The sequence below is a fragment of the Apteryx mantelli genome, chromosome 19 (genome assembly GCF_036417845.1).
Source record: "Apteryx mantelli isolate bAptMan1 chromosome 19, bAptMan1.hap1, whole genome shotgun sequence".
Taxonomy (NCBI): domain Eukaryota; kingdom Metazoa; phylum Chordata; class Aves; order Apterygiformes; family Apterygidae; genus Apteryx; species Apteryx mantelli.
The window spans coordinates 6,965,570-6,978,463 of NC_089996.1; the positions used below are offsets into that span (position 1 = coordinate 6,965,570).

Genomic DNA, 12,894 nt, shown 5'->3' on the forward strand with positions numbered 1-12,894 from the left:
ATACAACCCTACAAGCAAGCACATCTACTCCAGTTTGAGTAGATGGCCTTTCTGTACATGCCGAGGCCTTTCACCCTTCCCACTTTCAGAGCCTGCATGTGCTTTTGGGAAGGTAGCACAGCTAAACTTCAGCCAAATAGTCAGCTCTGATTTTATTCTCCAATACAATAGTGACACTGTCTATTTCCAGAAGAGGGAGTTTGTGCTTCAGCCTACTGTCGAAGTGTTTGCATAGCTTTAAACATAATGGAAAATTCAAGAGTTGCTTTCTATCCTTATTCATCGGCACAGCCATTGCTTCTTTTCTTGGTCCCCTTCACACATTCAAAGCAACGTCAGCTTCTGTGATTCTTACCATGTGTCACAGTGAGGCTGAAACTTTTTTTCTAAGCAGAATTTATGAGGTAAACCCGGGCCTGAATACTTCATTTGCTTTTGTCTGGCAGTCAAAGAAGAGAAGAGTTTGAAGGCTAAGGGAAATCAAGCAAAAGATGAGTGGAAATATGGACAGCACAACTCAAAGCGCTCCATGTAGGAAGAGGTGATGGTGCACATGCCCATTCACACTGCTTGGGTCCATTCAGTACTCAAAGCAATCAAAACCTCAGAGTTGGTCTTGGAGCCTCACAGACAGACAATAATCATAACAGAGCATAGTATATTTTCTGGATGCTATATAATGCTTGGTGAATATCTGAAAAGAGCCTCAGCCCTGCAGGTATGCATAAAGGGCAGCCCTCAGAGCCAGTAGAGCCCTGTGTTCAGGGCTGTGCAGTGGTACAGAGGGGAAATGGTGCCACACTTTCTGAGGTGTACCACGGAAGCAGAGAGAGCCCAAATACTGGATACACCTGGATAAAAGGAAAGACATGAACCTGGGAATAAAAAAGAAATACAAAGGCATAAGGAATAATAAAATAGAAATTTATACTTCTTATTAGGCATCAAACAGCATCAAAGAGAGGGACCAATCTGACTAAGAAGGGCAACAGAGAGGAGCAGAAGCCTTATATGTGCCTAATGGAGGTAGGGGCAGGGGGAAGATTGCACTTGTGCTTTTAGGTTAGTGGAGAGAAAATAAAAAACTCTCTCTATGGATGCTCGTGGGTCTCAGGCATTTGGACTAGGAGGTTGTGGGTGCACCTGAAGAAAGACTTTAAAACTCAGGCCCAAGCTTGCACAGATTTTTCTCTGTGTTCTATATGTGTGTATGCATATATATTTAAAATATATATATTCTCAGTTATTGCTCTACAATAAAGAATGATAAAACAAATAAATGTGTATCTACACAAGTAAAATCACTGAAACAGCTGTGTTAATAACAAATTGTTGTTATGGGTTGAAGTCTTTTGCAGAGGGTATGGTTCTGAGGCCAGCGGATCCATTGCTGAATGGTATCCCAGTAAATGGTGTTATAATTGTAAAAAGCTTTAGAACATAGAAAAGCTGATTTCAGATCCCTTTCTGGCCCTTCTAAATTATGGGACAGCTATGCTGAAAGAGAGTCTGTCACTTCCTGAAATGCTGTTCAAGAGAAAGCCTGGAGTCAGGCTACCTGATTGCTCACATAAAATGCAATGATACTGTAAATTCTTACAAACTCTGAGGAAAGGGAAGTTAAAAATAAAATGAAGGTATTATAAATTGAAGCTGTGCAGCCCCAGAACAGGTGATGGGCACGTGATGGTACACCAAGGGCAGAAAAGGCAGTAGTCTGTTGGGAAGTTGCTCCTCTCTCCTATGGTTTGATTATGAAGCAAGGACAGACCAAAGGGAGAAATCCGGGGCTCCTCCAGCTAACTCAGTGAAAGAAGAGGGAAAAGAGGGACACATCCTTGCCACTAACAACAGTCTCTCAGGCTGGAGAAGAGTATGATGAATCTACAACAGAGAGCTACCCACCAAGCAGGCTTGTGAGGCAAGGATCCCCTGGTGAGGAGTGTCAAGGACAACAAGAAGCACTTCTGTAAGTACATCAGCAGCAAAACTAGGGGAAATGTGGGCCTGCTGCTGAATGGGGCAGGGGTTCTGGTGACAAAGGACACAGAAAAGGCTGAAGTACTGAATGCCTTCCTTGCCTCAGTCTATACTGGTAAGACTGACCTTCAGAAATCCCAGGCCCCAGAGACCAGGGAGAAAGTCTGGAGAAAGGAAGACTTTCCCTTGGTGGAGGAGGATCACATTAGGGATCACTTAAGCAAACTACACATACACAGGTCCATGGGCCCTGATGGGATGCACCCACAAGAGCTGAGCAAGCTGGCCAAAGGCATTGCAAGGCCACTCTCAGTTATCTTTGAAAGGTCATAGCAATAAGGATAGGTGCCTGAGGACTGGAAGAAAGCACTTCAATCTTCAAAAGGGGCAAGAAGGAGGACCCAGGCTGGTGAGCTTCACCTCAGTCTCCGGGAAGGTAACGGAACAGCTAATTCTGAATACCATTTCCAGGCACATGAAGGACAAGGTGATCGGGAAGAGCCAGCATGGGTTCACGAAGGGGAAATCATCGTAGCCTTCCACGATGGAATGACTGTCTGCTTAGATGAGGGGAGAGCACTGGATGTTGTCTATGTTGACTTCAGTAAGGCTACGTCTCCCATAATATGTTCATAGGCAAGCTGAGGAAGTACGGCTAGATGAGCAGACAGTGAGGTGGACTGAAAACTGGCCAAACTGCCAGGTTCAGAGGATTGTGATCAGTGGTGTGAAGTCTAGTTGGAGGCCAGTAATTAATGGTGTCCCCCAAGGGTCACTACTGGGTCCAGTACTGTTTAACATCTCCACTGATGACCTGGATGATGGGACAGAGTGCACCCTCACAAGTTTGCTGATGGTACAAAACTAGGAGGAGTGGCTGATACACCAGAGGGTTGTGCTGTCACTGAGAGGGACCTTGACAGGCTGGAGAAATGGGCAGACAGGAACCTCATGAAGCTCAACAAAGGGAAGTGGAAAGACCTATGGAGGAATAACCCCATGCACCAGTGCAGGCTGGGGTCCGACTGGCTGGAAAGCTGCTTTGCAAAGAAGGACCTGGGAGTCCTGCCAAATAACAAGCTGACCATAAGCCAGTAATGTCCCCTTTTGGCAAAGAAGGCCAATGGTATCCTGGGCTGCATTAGGAGAAGCATTGTCAGCAGGTTGAGGGAAGTGATCCTTCCCCTCTACTCAGCCCTGGTGAGGTCACACCTGGAGTCCTGTGTGCAGCCCGGAGATGTGGAACTACCGGAACAAGTCCTACAGGGGGCTACTAAGATGATTAAGGGACTGGAGCATCTCTCATATGTGTGATTCTTTGTGTGGGGTATCATGACAAGCAAGAAGTCCTGAGGGGACTTGGAGAATGGCAAGTGATGCCTCAACCTTGGCAAGCCTCAGCCTCTCACAGAAAGGCATGAGGAAAGAGTTGGCTTCTCTCCAAAGGATTCCCTAAAAGGTCCTTTGGTCCCATAGCAGCTTGGCCTGGTTTCCTGGTCTCCACAGCCTAGTTCATGAAGAGAACAGATGGCTTTTCCCAAGACAAATAATAAGACAATTCTTTGTGTTCACACCAGAAAAGCTGTTTGGATCAGGGCTGAGGCACAGCAGAGAGCTGCCGGACCCAGCTTAACCCTGGAGAAGGAGCAATAGGAAGAGGTGACTCTGAGACAGAGGCCTCAAAGGCCCTGGGAGCACCACGGTGGCAGCACTGCATACTCCATCTGCCACTGCCGTCACTGTCTTATGAGCCCATGGGGTTCTCAGGCCTGATGCTCCCAGGAGCACCAGGAATGGGGATGAAGGAGCAGCTGGAGGCTTCAGACCAGGCCCTGATATTAAATTGGAGAGTGGGGTAGTGCCAGTGGTGGCAAGATAGCACTGAGGCAGATGAAGCTGCCACTTGATGAACTGATGCTGGCAGGGAGAGCATGACCCTGTAGAAAGTCTGTTTTAGCTTGGCTAGAAGGAGACATGCCAGGGAGAATGAGTGCTGAAGGGCCTGTCTCAGCAGACTCCACAGCAACTGGTTCTGTCAGAACCATTCAGAAAAAATGAGATAGGTAGGGATCTGTTGGTCACCTTTCAGCACTGAAAACCTTTGGAGGAGCTGAGGTCAGACCCAAGCAATATGGACCTGGTCTTGCTGGCCACAGGAGGACTTCCAGCTCTGGGGTTGAAGAAAGCCATCTATGCTTATTCAAGCAAGGAATGCCAGAGTGGTCAAAGCAGAAGAAACAGTGGTACTGGTCAGGTATGGATCCTATCTATCTGAGACAGTAGAGGCATGTGGGATGTGGATCGGAAGGTTGATATGCCACCCTCAGCAGTGACACAGTGACAACAGGAGTCCTCAGTGAAGGCTGTAAAAGTCCAAATGGGCAAGGATAAAGAGTCTGAAAAGAAAAATTGAGCATCAGCTCAACAGGGCAGCTGAGAGGAACTGAAATAGCCACAAGTAACAGTCCCTTTTACATGTCACACAATGGCAGGGGAAGAGAGAGGCTAGAGGGAATCTTCTAGCTCTGCATCCTGCAGAGCATGGGAATAGCCAGTATTAGGATGGGCAGGTGGACTCTCATATATCCACCAACTTCTTTCAGCTTCTTCATATCAGCTGTGATTGCTTCCTTGAGAACAAATGCAGCATGCAAAGGGAAGTCGTGGTGCAAAAGGAACAGACTCCCAGAGCAGCTCAGATTCATGGAATAAGGACTTGTGAGGTGAGGAGACAGATCTTCCAGGGTCTGCCCAACAGATAAAGACTCTTTTCCCAGCATCTCTCTGGATTTTGTCTTGTGCCTGGAGCTCGGTGAATCAGGAATCTTGGGTGCTGGCTGAAGATGGGTCCAAAAGTGGTCCAAAAAAGTCCGAAGAATTGTGCTCGGGACAGGAACCTTGCAGAGAAACCTTGATATGGTGGAAACACTGAATCTACACCAACTGACAGAATTCAACCACCTCTAACCTTTCACTCTGTGAATCTCTGTGCAGCAATAGTTTCTTCGGCTCCATTTTCCACCTTTCCTTCTCCTGACAAAATTCTCACCCTCAAAATGAAGAGACACTGCAAGAGTCAATATCAGGTTACTTCACCTATTCATAAGTACTTCTGGTCCTAAACTGTGGTATGACCAGTGGTGCCTGCCAGGATGCTCTGGCTCTCCTCCTCTCTGAATCCTGCACTCCTGGGGCAGTCCCATCAAGCCAGTTTGAGCATTGCAGACATTCACAGCCGGTCACTCTGTCCTGACATTGCCTTCTTTCCTAGTAAGATTTCTGAGGTCCACTTATGCTGAGCCAGCCACCTGTCTGAACAGTGTCCAAGGCCTCCATGGCTTCCGGGCAGGACAGACACTTGTCCCAAAACCAGGAGGCCTGGTGGTGGGATTTGCCCAGCTCTAGGTCCTCTTAGATTGTCTGGACTTTGCAGACAGTCATCGATCTTGCAAAAAGAAAGAAGCATGTAAGGCTGGGAGTATCAGCTTCTACCTGGCAAGAGGTCGCAGCTGCCCTGTCCCCAGTCTGTGGGCACAGCCACCTGCCCTCCTCACAGGGGTGAGTATCCTGAGCCACCAGATCCCATCAGAGCTCTCTGTGCAGCAAGCAGGGCTGATCTTAGAGGCACCCAAGAGCAGAGAGGAGCTGCTGAATTCTCAGCAATCTTCCAGAGAAAGAAAATACATCCAGCTCTCCCTGATTTTTTTTTTTTTCTTTTTAATTTAGCATAAGCAGTTTCTAACTGAAGGTTGCTTCTCTCCTGCCAAGCCACCTCCACCTGCAGGAAGGGCCTGGAAGTCAGGTATTTCAACAACTTTTAATGAATCTTCTCATTTATGTCTGACCTTACAAAATGAAAATAACAAGGTCACAGTCTCATCCTAGTTTTATTACAACTGACCTGCAGGCAAAAGGATAGAACTATTACATAAACACTCTGATTCCATGTATAATATCTTATATAGAGGAGGAAGTCAAACCAGGATATTGGATAAAATATTCTGAAGCTCTTTGAAGCAGTTATGTTCCTGAGCTCCATTTTACAGACAATAAGGCAACATCCCTGCACATCAGCTTTTTGATAATTTTTATACATTTTTCTATGGTACAAGAAGAAAAAAATAACCAGAGTTCACAATGTACAGTTCTTACACTATTTTCACAGCTTCTGAACACTATATACTTTTTTTTAATAAAGATACATTGTAATAAATGTTGCACCCTTAATAGTTTATAATAATCTATACTTAATACGCTAGACCTGCCTTTCTGTATACCCATCCATGCCACAGCACATTCCAAACCTGACTTTGATACCGGGAGTGCAAAGCTTCTGGTTTCCATTTCCCATCAGTTGAAAGCAAATTAATTGCCCTGCTAAAGATGAGCTAATGGTGGGGTTGGCAGTGGAGAACAGACTCCAAGACGCACTGGATGAGCAGGGCAAGACTGTTGCTTGTAGTGGAAGGAAACAGATTCTGGGGAGAATTCATCTCTCCTAGTGTTAGCCCTCTAAAAGCTATCTGGCCTGCCACTGTCATCAGAGAGAAGTTGTGAATCAACCATTAATGTCTGAAAGACGGGAACAAGGGCAGAGCACCTCTGAGTATGTCTTTCTTTATACAGTCTATCTTTACTCAGCCTAGTCAGCACCTTGTAAAATTCACTAGTGCCTGATACTACATTATAGGTGGCTGGGAGTTGGTGAGATGAATCAACAGCTATTGGGATTTGCCAAGTCAAGGAAAAGTTGAGTTTTCTGAGGCTAAGGGGCTCTGGGAAGAATTACTACTTTTGATATTAGATATTTAGATACCACATATTTCGTTTGACTAATACTTCCATGTTGCTACATGATTAATCAGGGCTGCTGAGAATGACTAGTTACTTCAGAGAATTCTGCTTTGTCCATCTTGGGAAGACTTTAGAGACTGTCTCATCTGACAAACAGACCTTTAGGAACATAATTCGTGAAGGGCCCAAGCTGTCAGGCACTACAAACTGCTTGGTGTCCAGCTAAGCAGGAGCTGAGGGCACTCTATGTCCCACAGGATATCAGCTGTTCCCTTCTGCCTGCAATGTCAGACAGGAACGGCTCCAGACAGCCAAGCTGGAGATGACACGCTACTACAAGGTTGTATAAGAGGGCATCATACAAGTGGCCAGAGAAATGCCAAGAATCCACACGAGCACTGCCTTGGCTTTCTGCTTTCTCAGCTGAGCAGCTAGAGCAGCGATGCGAGTGAGGTGTTCTCCAGTGCTTTCACATCAGCCCGGTTTTTCATTTGGTAGCATTGGTTTCAAAGTGGGAAGCACCTTCCACAGAAATCCTGCCAGTACCGTTGTGTTTTCACTCCTATCACGTCTTTGTGTCCTGCATCCAGTTTTGCTTGCAGGGCTTTGACAGTTAGTTGTTCCAATATTGATAAAGTTCTACCAAGTGCCCAAGCTAGTCAACTCAAAATGATATACTGGAAGCCACAGTGTCCACAGGCCCCATGTCATCACTGGTACATTACTAAATGTTTGATATTGCAATATTTTTGGGGAAAAAAAACTATTTCCATGAAAAATTCAGCTTTGAAAAAGATGCCAAATTAAAAAAAAAAAAAAAAAGATTTTTACCACCATTTCTACCACCTTGCACCAAACAATCTTAGTGAGGTTTACTCTGAGGAACAGTAACAAGAGCTACTCAGGGTCACAAAAGAGGGTAAATATACCCAGGAGAAGATGAACAAGGTTTCCAACAAGCAAAGCAGTATCTCATATTTGCAGCAATGCAACTAGCCACAGAGCCCCAAAGTGGTGTGGGTGGGGGAACATCCCCACGATCCTACTTGAAGTAGACAGAAGGAAATGCTGAGATTTATCTTGTAAGATATACTAGGCTGGTAAGTGGCAGTGTTGCTGGGCTAGGCCTGGGGTCTGTGAAGAGGTGCTAGCATCAGGGCTCAGGACAGTGAAGAGAACGATAAACATCGACTAGAAATCACAGACATTCATTTGTGGCTCATTAAAACAGCTGCAGACTTTGTGAACTGCACTTGTCGAAGTCAAAGCAAAGCCAGCTGGTGAGCACTGTGCAGCTATAAATCAGGTCACAAGCAGGTTAAATTCAATCGAGTAGTTTAATAATTCTTCAGGTCAAAGGTCTTATCTTACCAGGTAACAGTTTACAGGACACCTAGTTAGAGTGAAGAGTGGCTGGCTTGGTAAAAGGAGAGAAGAATACATTATGTCCCATCTCTGAATATTTTAATGTTAGCCTCTTTCAACGCAACATATTTTTGGTAAAGACATATTCACTATATTTAACATGATCTCTCTTTAACAGGAAGTTCAGCTGAGCACACTGTCCCCAGAAAGTACACTGCGACTGTAAAGCAACAGAATTTCATAGCAGTAAATCTATTGCACTTTGTGAAGAATAAAATTCTCCTTTGCCTTTCTAGCTCCAGAAGGCAAAGTATCTCGTTGGTTAAGCAAGTTCTTCTCCCTCCAGGCAAAGTCTCTTAATGTTCAGACAGACAACGCCTAACTTTTGTTTGTTTGCTTTTTATTATTACTTGAAACAACAATTGGAAGAGTTTGAGAGAAAAATCTTTCCAGTAGCTGCTGAGAAGTCTCCAAGTTTCGAGTCTAGAAATGAATTTTAGGTGCTATCCAATCACGGTCAACAAATAAATGTACTTATTTCCACATTTCATGAATATGTCCACAAAAGAGCAAGATGAGGTCTCTCTTTGACCAACACTAACACTGTGTGATCAGGTATTACAGGGATGCACTTTATATGTGACAACAGTATACAGACAGGATGGAAATAACACCAATATTATTGCACATGGTGTCTGGGCGAGCATTAAAAACACTGCAATATGTGATGAAAATTCTTTACAGCTTGTTTTCTCTCAGCCCTTTTTCTAGAGTTTGATGTAGCAGCAATATCAATCGACGTACATTGGAGAGCTGGGAGTTGCTGGCATTTGATCCAGGATTTTACAAACATAGCATGCAACATCCACTGTGCGTTCCTCATACATCAGAATGAAGGGATGTTTCTGGAATCAGATAAGAAACAACAAGGTTACTTCACCTTAGTGATACATATTGGCTCCCCCAGTTAAAAGTTTAGCATATGATTTGACTGACTCAAGAACACAGGACTCAGTGGTAACTGTAGGACCGTAGGACAGCCTTGCCCATGGTGTTTACAAAAGGGGAATTAAATGTGCAATGCAGAGAGCTGTACTTCCAGAGCTAGCTTTGGACAAGCATCCATGAGGCTAAGGACCTGCTGAACTGGACACAGCAAGGGTGCAGTATTAGCAGCACCTGGCTCTTTTGTAACACGGTTCATGGACATCTGCTAAAATACTTTCAAGAGAGATTTCGTCATCAGTCTCTTCAGCAATGGGGAGACAGGAGTGACAGGAGTGACCTGTGGAGGTCAAACAGCAGGCCAGGTCCCAAACCCAGCTGTCCTGAACCTCAATCCTCTGCTCTGCACATGAAGCTGTTCAGGCTGGACCCAACTCAGAGCAGCTAGGAAATGACAAGGTGACTCTAGGCAGGGACTGTTCTGCTTATGGCACCCTGGTCCGGATGTGCTTTCTGCTCTCTATCCTGCTACTTTCCCAAACCACCTCTGTTTCAAATCTTGGGTTCCACACTCGCTGCCCTGGGATAAAAGACCAAGGAGTGGAAGCAGGTTGGCATGCTGAAACTACTGAGGGAATTTTGGCAGACAGAATGCCATTGATCAATGTGAAATGGGGCCAGCACACAAGGCAGATTCCTTTCATATCACACCACCACCATCAGGGACTTCAGGACATGGTTTTGCATCTCCCCTGAAGAGGTGGCTTCCAGCTGCCCAGAGCTCCTTGAAGAGGTGTGATTGCTAGGTGTGACTTATCCAACCATTAGCCCCTGTGAGTTCCCTCCTTCAGGACCCCACCATCACAGGCTCTGCTGATTCCTGTTCCAGTACACTGTGTTGTCCTCTTTCAGGACGCAGTTTTGCCTGTACACTTACAACCTCATTGTGTGGCTGGTGTATTGGAAGCATTTATATGTCTACATTTACATGTTTGCCAGCAATTTGACAATGCTTCTGAGTGTAGATGACAGGATCTCAAGCAAAGGCAGAATTTGTAGGGCAAATCTAACTTTTGCCTGAGCCTGTGCACTTCAATGATCACACAGGCTAGCCAAGTCCAGTTAGTTAATCCACTGGAACTTGGCATTTCTGTGTGTGCTGATCTCCTAAAACCAAGTGGGTGTTTATGTACAGACACTAATAATCACAAACCACATACGGCCAGGGACAATGGCATCAAGGCAGTGTTTTCCCTAAGGCTGTGGAAACGGACACTCTGCCTTGATCATCTGAGAAAACACAGAGCTACCCCAGATGTGCAACCCAGCTCCACTGCACAGTCGTAACAGCTGGCACAGTCAGCCATGCTTTGCACTCACCAGAAGCTCTTTGTACTTTGGCCTTTTGGACTCGTCCTTTGTAAGGCTAAAGAAAGCAGAAAGAGAATTAGGAAGAGGCAGACTTAGGAAGTCACTACAGACATTAAATATTAGTTTTTTACAGGATAAGAAATTGATTTCACTGCTGTCACACTGTGATTCACAGCCGGCCAAGCCATTCAAGTCCAGGAATTTGGCTCCTGAAATAAACATACTTTTCATACTGTGAGTCACCACATGGAGTCCCTTCCTCCCCACATGACTGAAGGTGCTGGCAAAAGCCTAAATCCCATGACCATCACCAAATCCTGCTGGAGACAGAGAGCTGCAAGCTAAAACCCCATCACGACTGCTGCTGCCTCAATATGGAAACAGGTTTGACTTCAGCGTAACTGGAGTTTTCAGATAGCAGCAATTGGCGACTCCGGCCTGCTTTCCAGCCAGGAGGGCAGCATGGCGCACATGCAGAGGAGACTGGACGCTGCCTGCCAGGGAGCACATACTCTTCTCGGGGAAACACAGACACAACACATTCCTCTTGGCATGTGTGCAGGCAGGAATGGAGCTGTAATACTCAGAAGACAGATGAACCAATCTGCAATGATACGTCCAGGCTCCCAGGCCCCAGGCCGGCTCATCCAGAGCACTGGTGAACATCTGGCACATCCAGAGCTGAGTGAGCCACAACCTCCAGGAAGAGACAAAGGAGGGCAGCTGGAAGAGGCAATCGCTGGTGTAACCGGGAGAGATTAGGAGAGCAGCATGGCGATAGCAGATGAGTCCCTCTGGCTAAGAGAAGAAGAGCCTGTCATGCTGCCCTAGCTCCACTCCACCTCCCCTTAATCCTTTCTCTGTCTCGCCCACACAAAGCTGCAGCTGCTGGTTGCCACCTTCTCCCAGGCCTGTGAGGGTGGCAGCTTTGGGTGGCTATCAGGATGGGACTCTGGACTCTGCTTCTCTGGCTCTGGGAGCACAGCCTCAGTGGCAGCTCTTCAGGAACAGCAGGCTTGATTAAGCCCTGCTCCCATTAAGACTCTGCCTTCATCAACCAGACACCCAGAGCCAGGCTCTGTGTAATGTGTTGGATGTACCCAGCACCACCGTGGAGCAGGTTCCTGTGCTACGAGAGACAAAGCCCGTCTGCACTGTGGCAGGAGCAGCTGGCCCTCGAGGCCCAATGCAAAAGGCTCAGCCCAAAGTGAGACAGAACGTTTGCTTCTGAGCACTGCCCTGAAAGCAGCCCCACACCGCTGCCATGGCCACAGGGCACCTTCCCTGTGGGAAGGCAGAAGGTGCCCTGCAGGGTACCAGATAATGGGCCTTACAGATGGGTGTGAGGAAGAGGGATGCCAAGCTGGAGAACATCCCCTGCTGGATGAGGGGCTCATCCAGGCAGGCACAGCAGCAGCGGCGCTGTGTCCCAAAAGCCATCAGCACTGGGATGATCCCATCTGCTGCCTGGTTCCTAGTGCAAGGAGACAGCCAGCCTAAGGACTGGGCCACCATGGGTTGGGTCATAACCCAGACCATGGTGGGGACAGCAGGTGGCAGCAAAGGCCACGAAGAAAACCTGCAGCAGGTAAGGAGGACACAGATGGGGTGGGGTGCCTAGGGAGATGTCTGGGGTGACAGCGGCTGCTCCAGAGTACCTGAGGAGACAAACACAGCCCCTCCGAGAGCTGGCGCAGGGGACTGCCGTGGGGACACATGATGGAGGTACTGGGGATCAGGTCCCAGCAGGCCCAGACTGGCTTCTGCAGAGCTGCTGGCCATGGCGCATGCCTGGTAGGCACAGCGGGGCAAACCCAGGGCACCAGGCCTGCCACTGTGCCTGGGCTAACCAGCTCCCCTCTCCTGGGTGGCAAGGCGGGCCCATCTGCAATCCTGGAGCCCTCACAGACCTCCCGGCCGAGTGACTGAGAGCCAAGAGGATTCACGGGCTAACTGGAGACGTCCTCCCCTGACTCCAGGGCCCTTGGCCCCTCTCTAGCCAGGCCAAGGGTGCCCAGGGCACCATCCATTGCTCCCTCCAGCCAACCGCTGGAACACAGCTCACGCTCATTTCTCACTATTGCCTCAGTGAGTCTGAGGTGACGAGTTCAGAGGTGATGGTGCCACCTTCAAAGAGGAGGGATGAGCCCACAGCAAGGAAGGGCACAGGCCTGGCAGGTTTCTGGCACGCTAAGCACGGGACGCAGAGCTGGTTGCATGTCCCTGCAGTCCCGCGACGCCCTGCACGTGAGGCTGCGAGCTGCAGTCCTGCTGTGCCCAGTGGAGTGACTGGAGAAGAAAAGAGGGTGCAGTGCGGTGCCACGGCAGGGCCTTGAGCGGGAAGGGGCTCAGCAAGGCGACACACAGTCACCTTGAGAGTTACAATCACAGGGAAGAGAGAGGACAGGGATGAAACTAAGGCTTGAGAGCATCTTTTGG

General features: G+C 47.6%; 1 protein-coding gene across 4 annotated transcripts in view; it reads right to left on the reverse strand.

Annotated features, from left to right (window-relative positions):
• Positions 1–5,848: 5,848 nt before the first annotated feature.
• MAP2K4 (mitogen-activated protein kinase kinase 4) overlaps positions 5,849–12,894 on the reverse strand; it is a 112,457-nt gene continuing 105,411 nt past the window's right edge. For all 4 annotated transcript variants that reach the window (XM_067308153.1, XM_067308151.1, XM_067308152.1 and 1 more), the window contains 2 exons: positions 10,465–10,510; positions 5,849–9,044 (listed from right to left, as the gene is read on the reverse strand). In XM_067308153.1, coding sequence (XP_067164254.1) covers positions 8,931–9,044; positions 10,465–10,510 — 160 coding nt within the window. In that variant the 3' untranslated portion in view covers positions 5,849–8,930. The remainder of the gene's footprint in view (positions 9,045–10,464; positions 10,511–12,894) is intronic.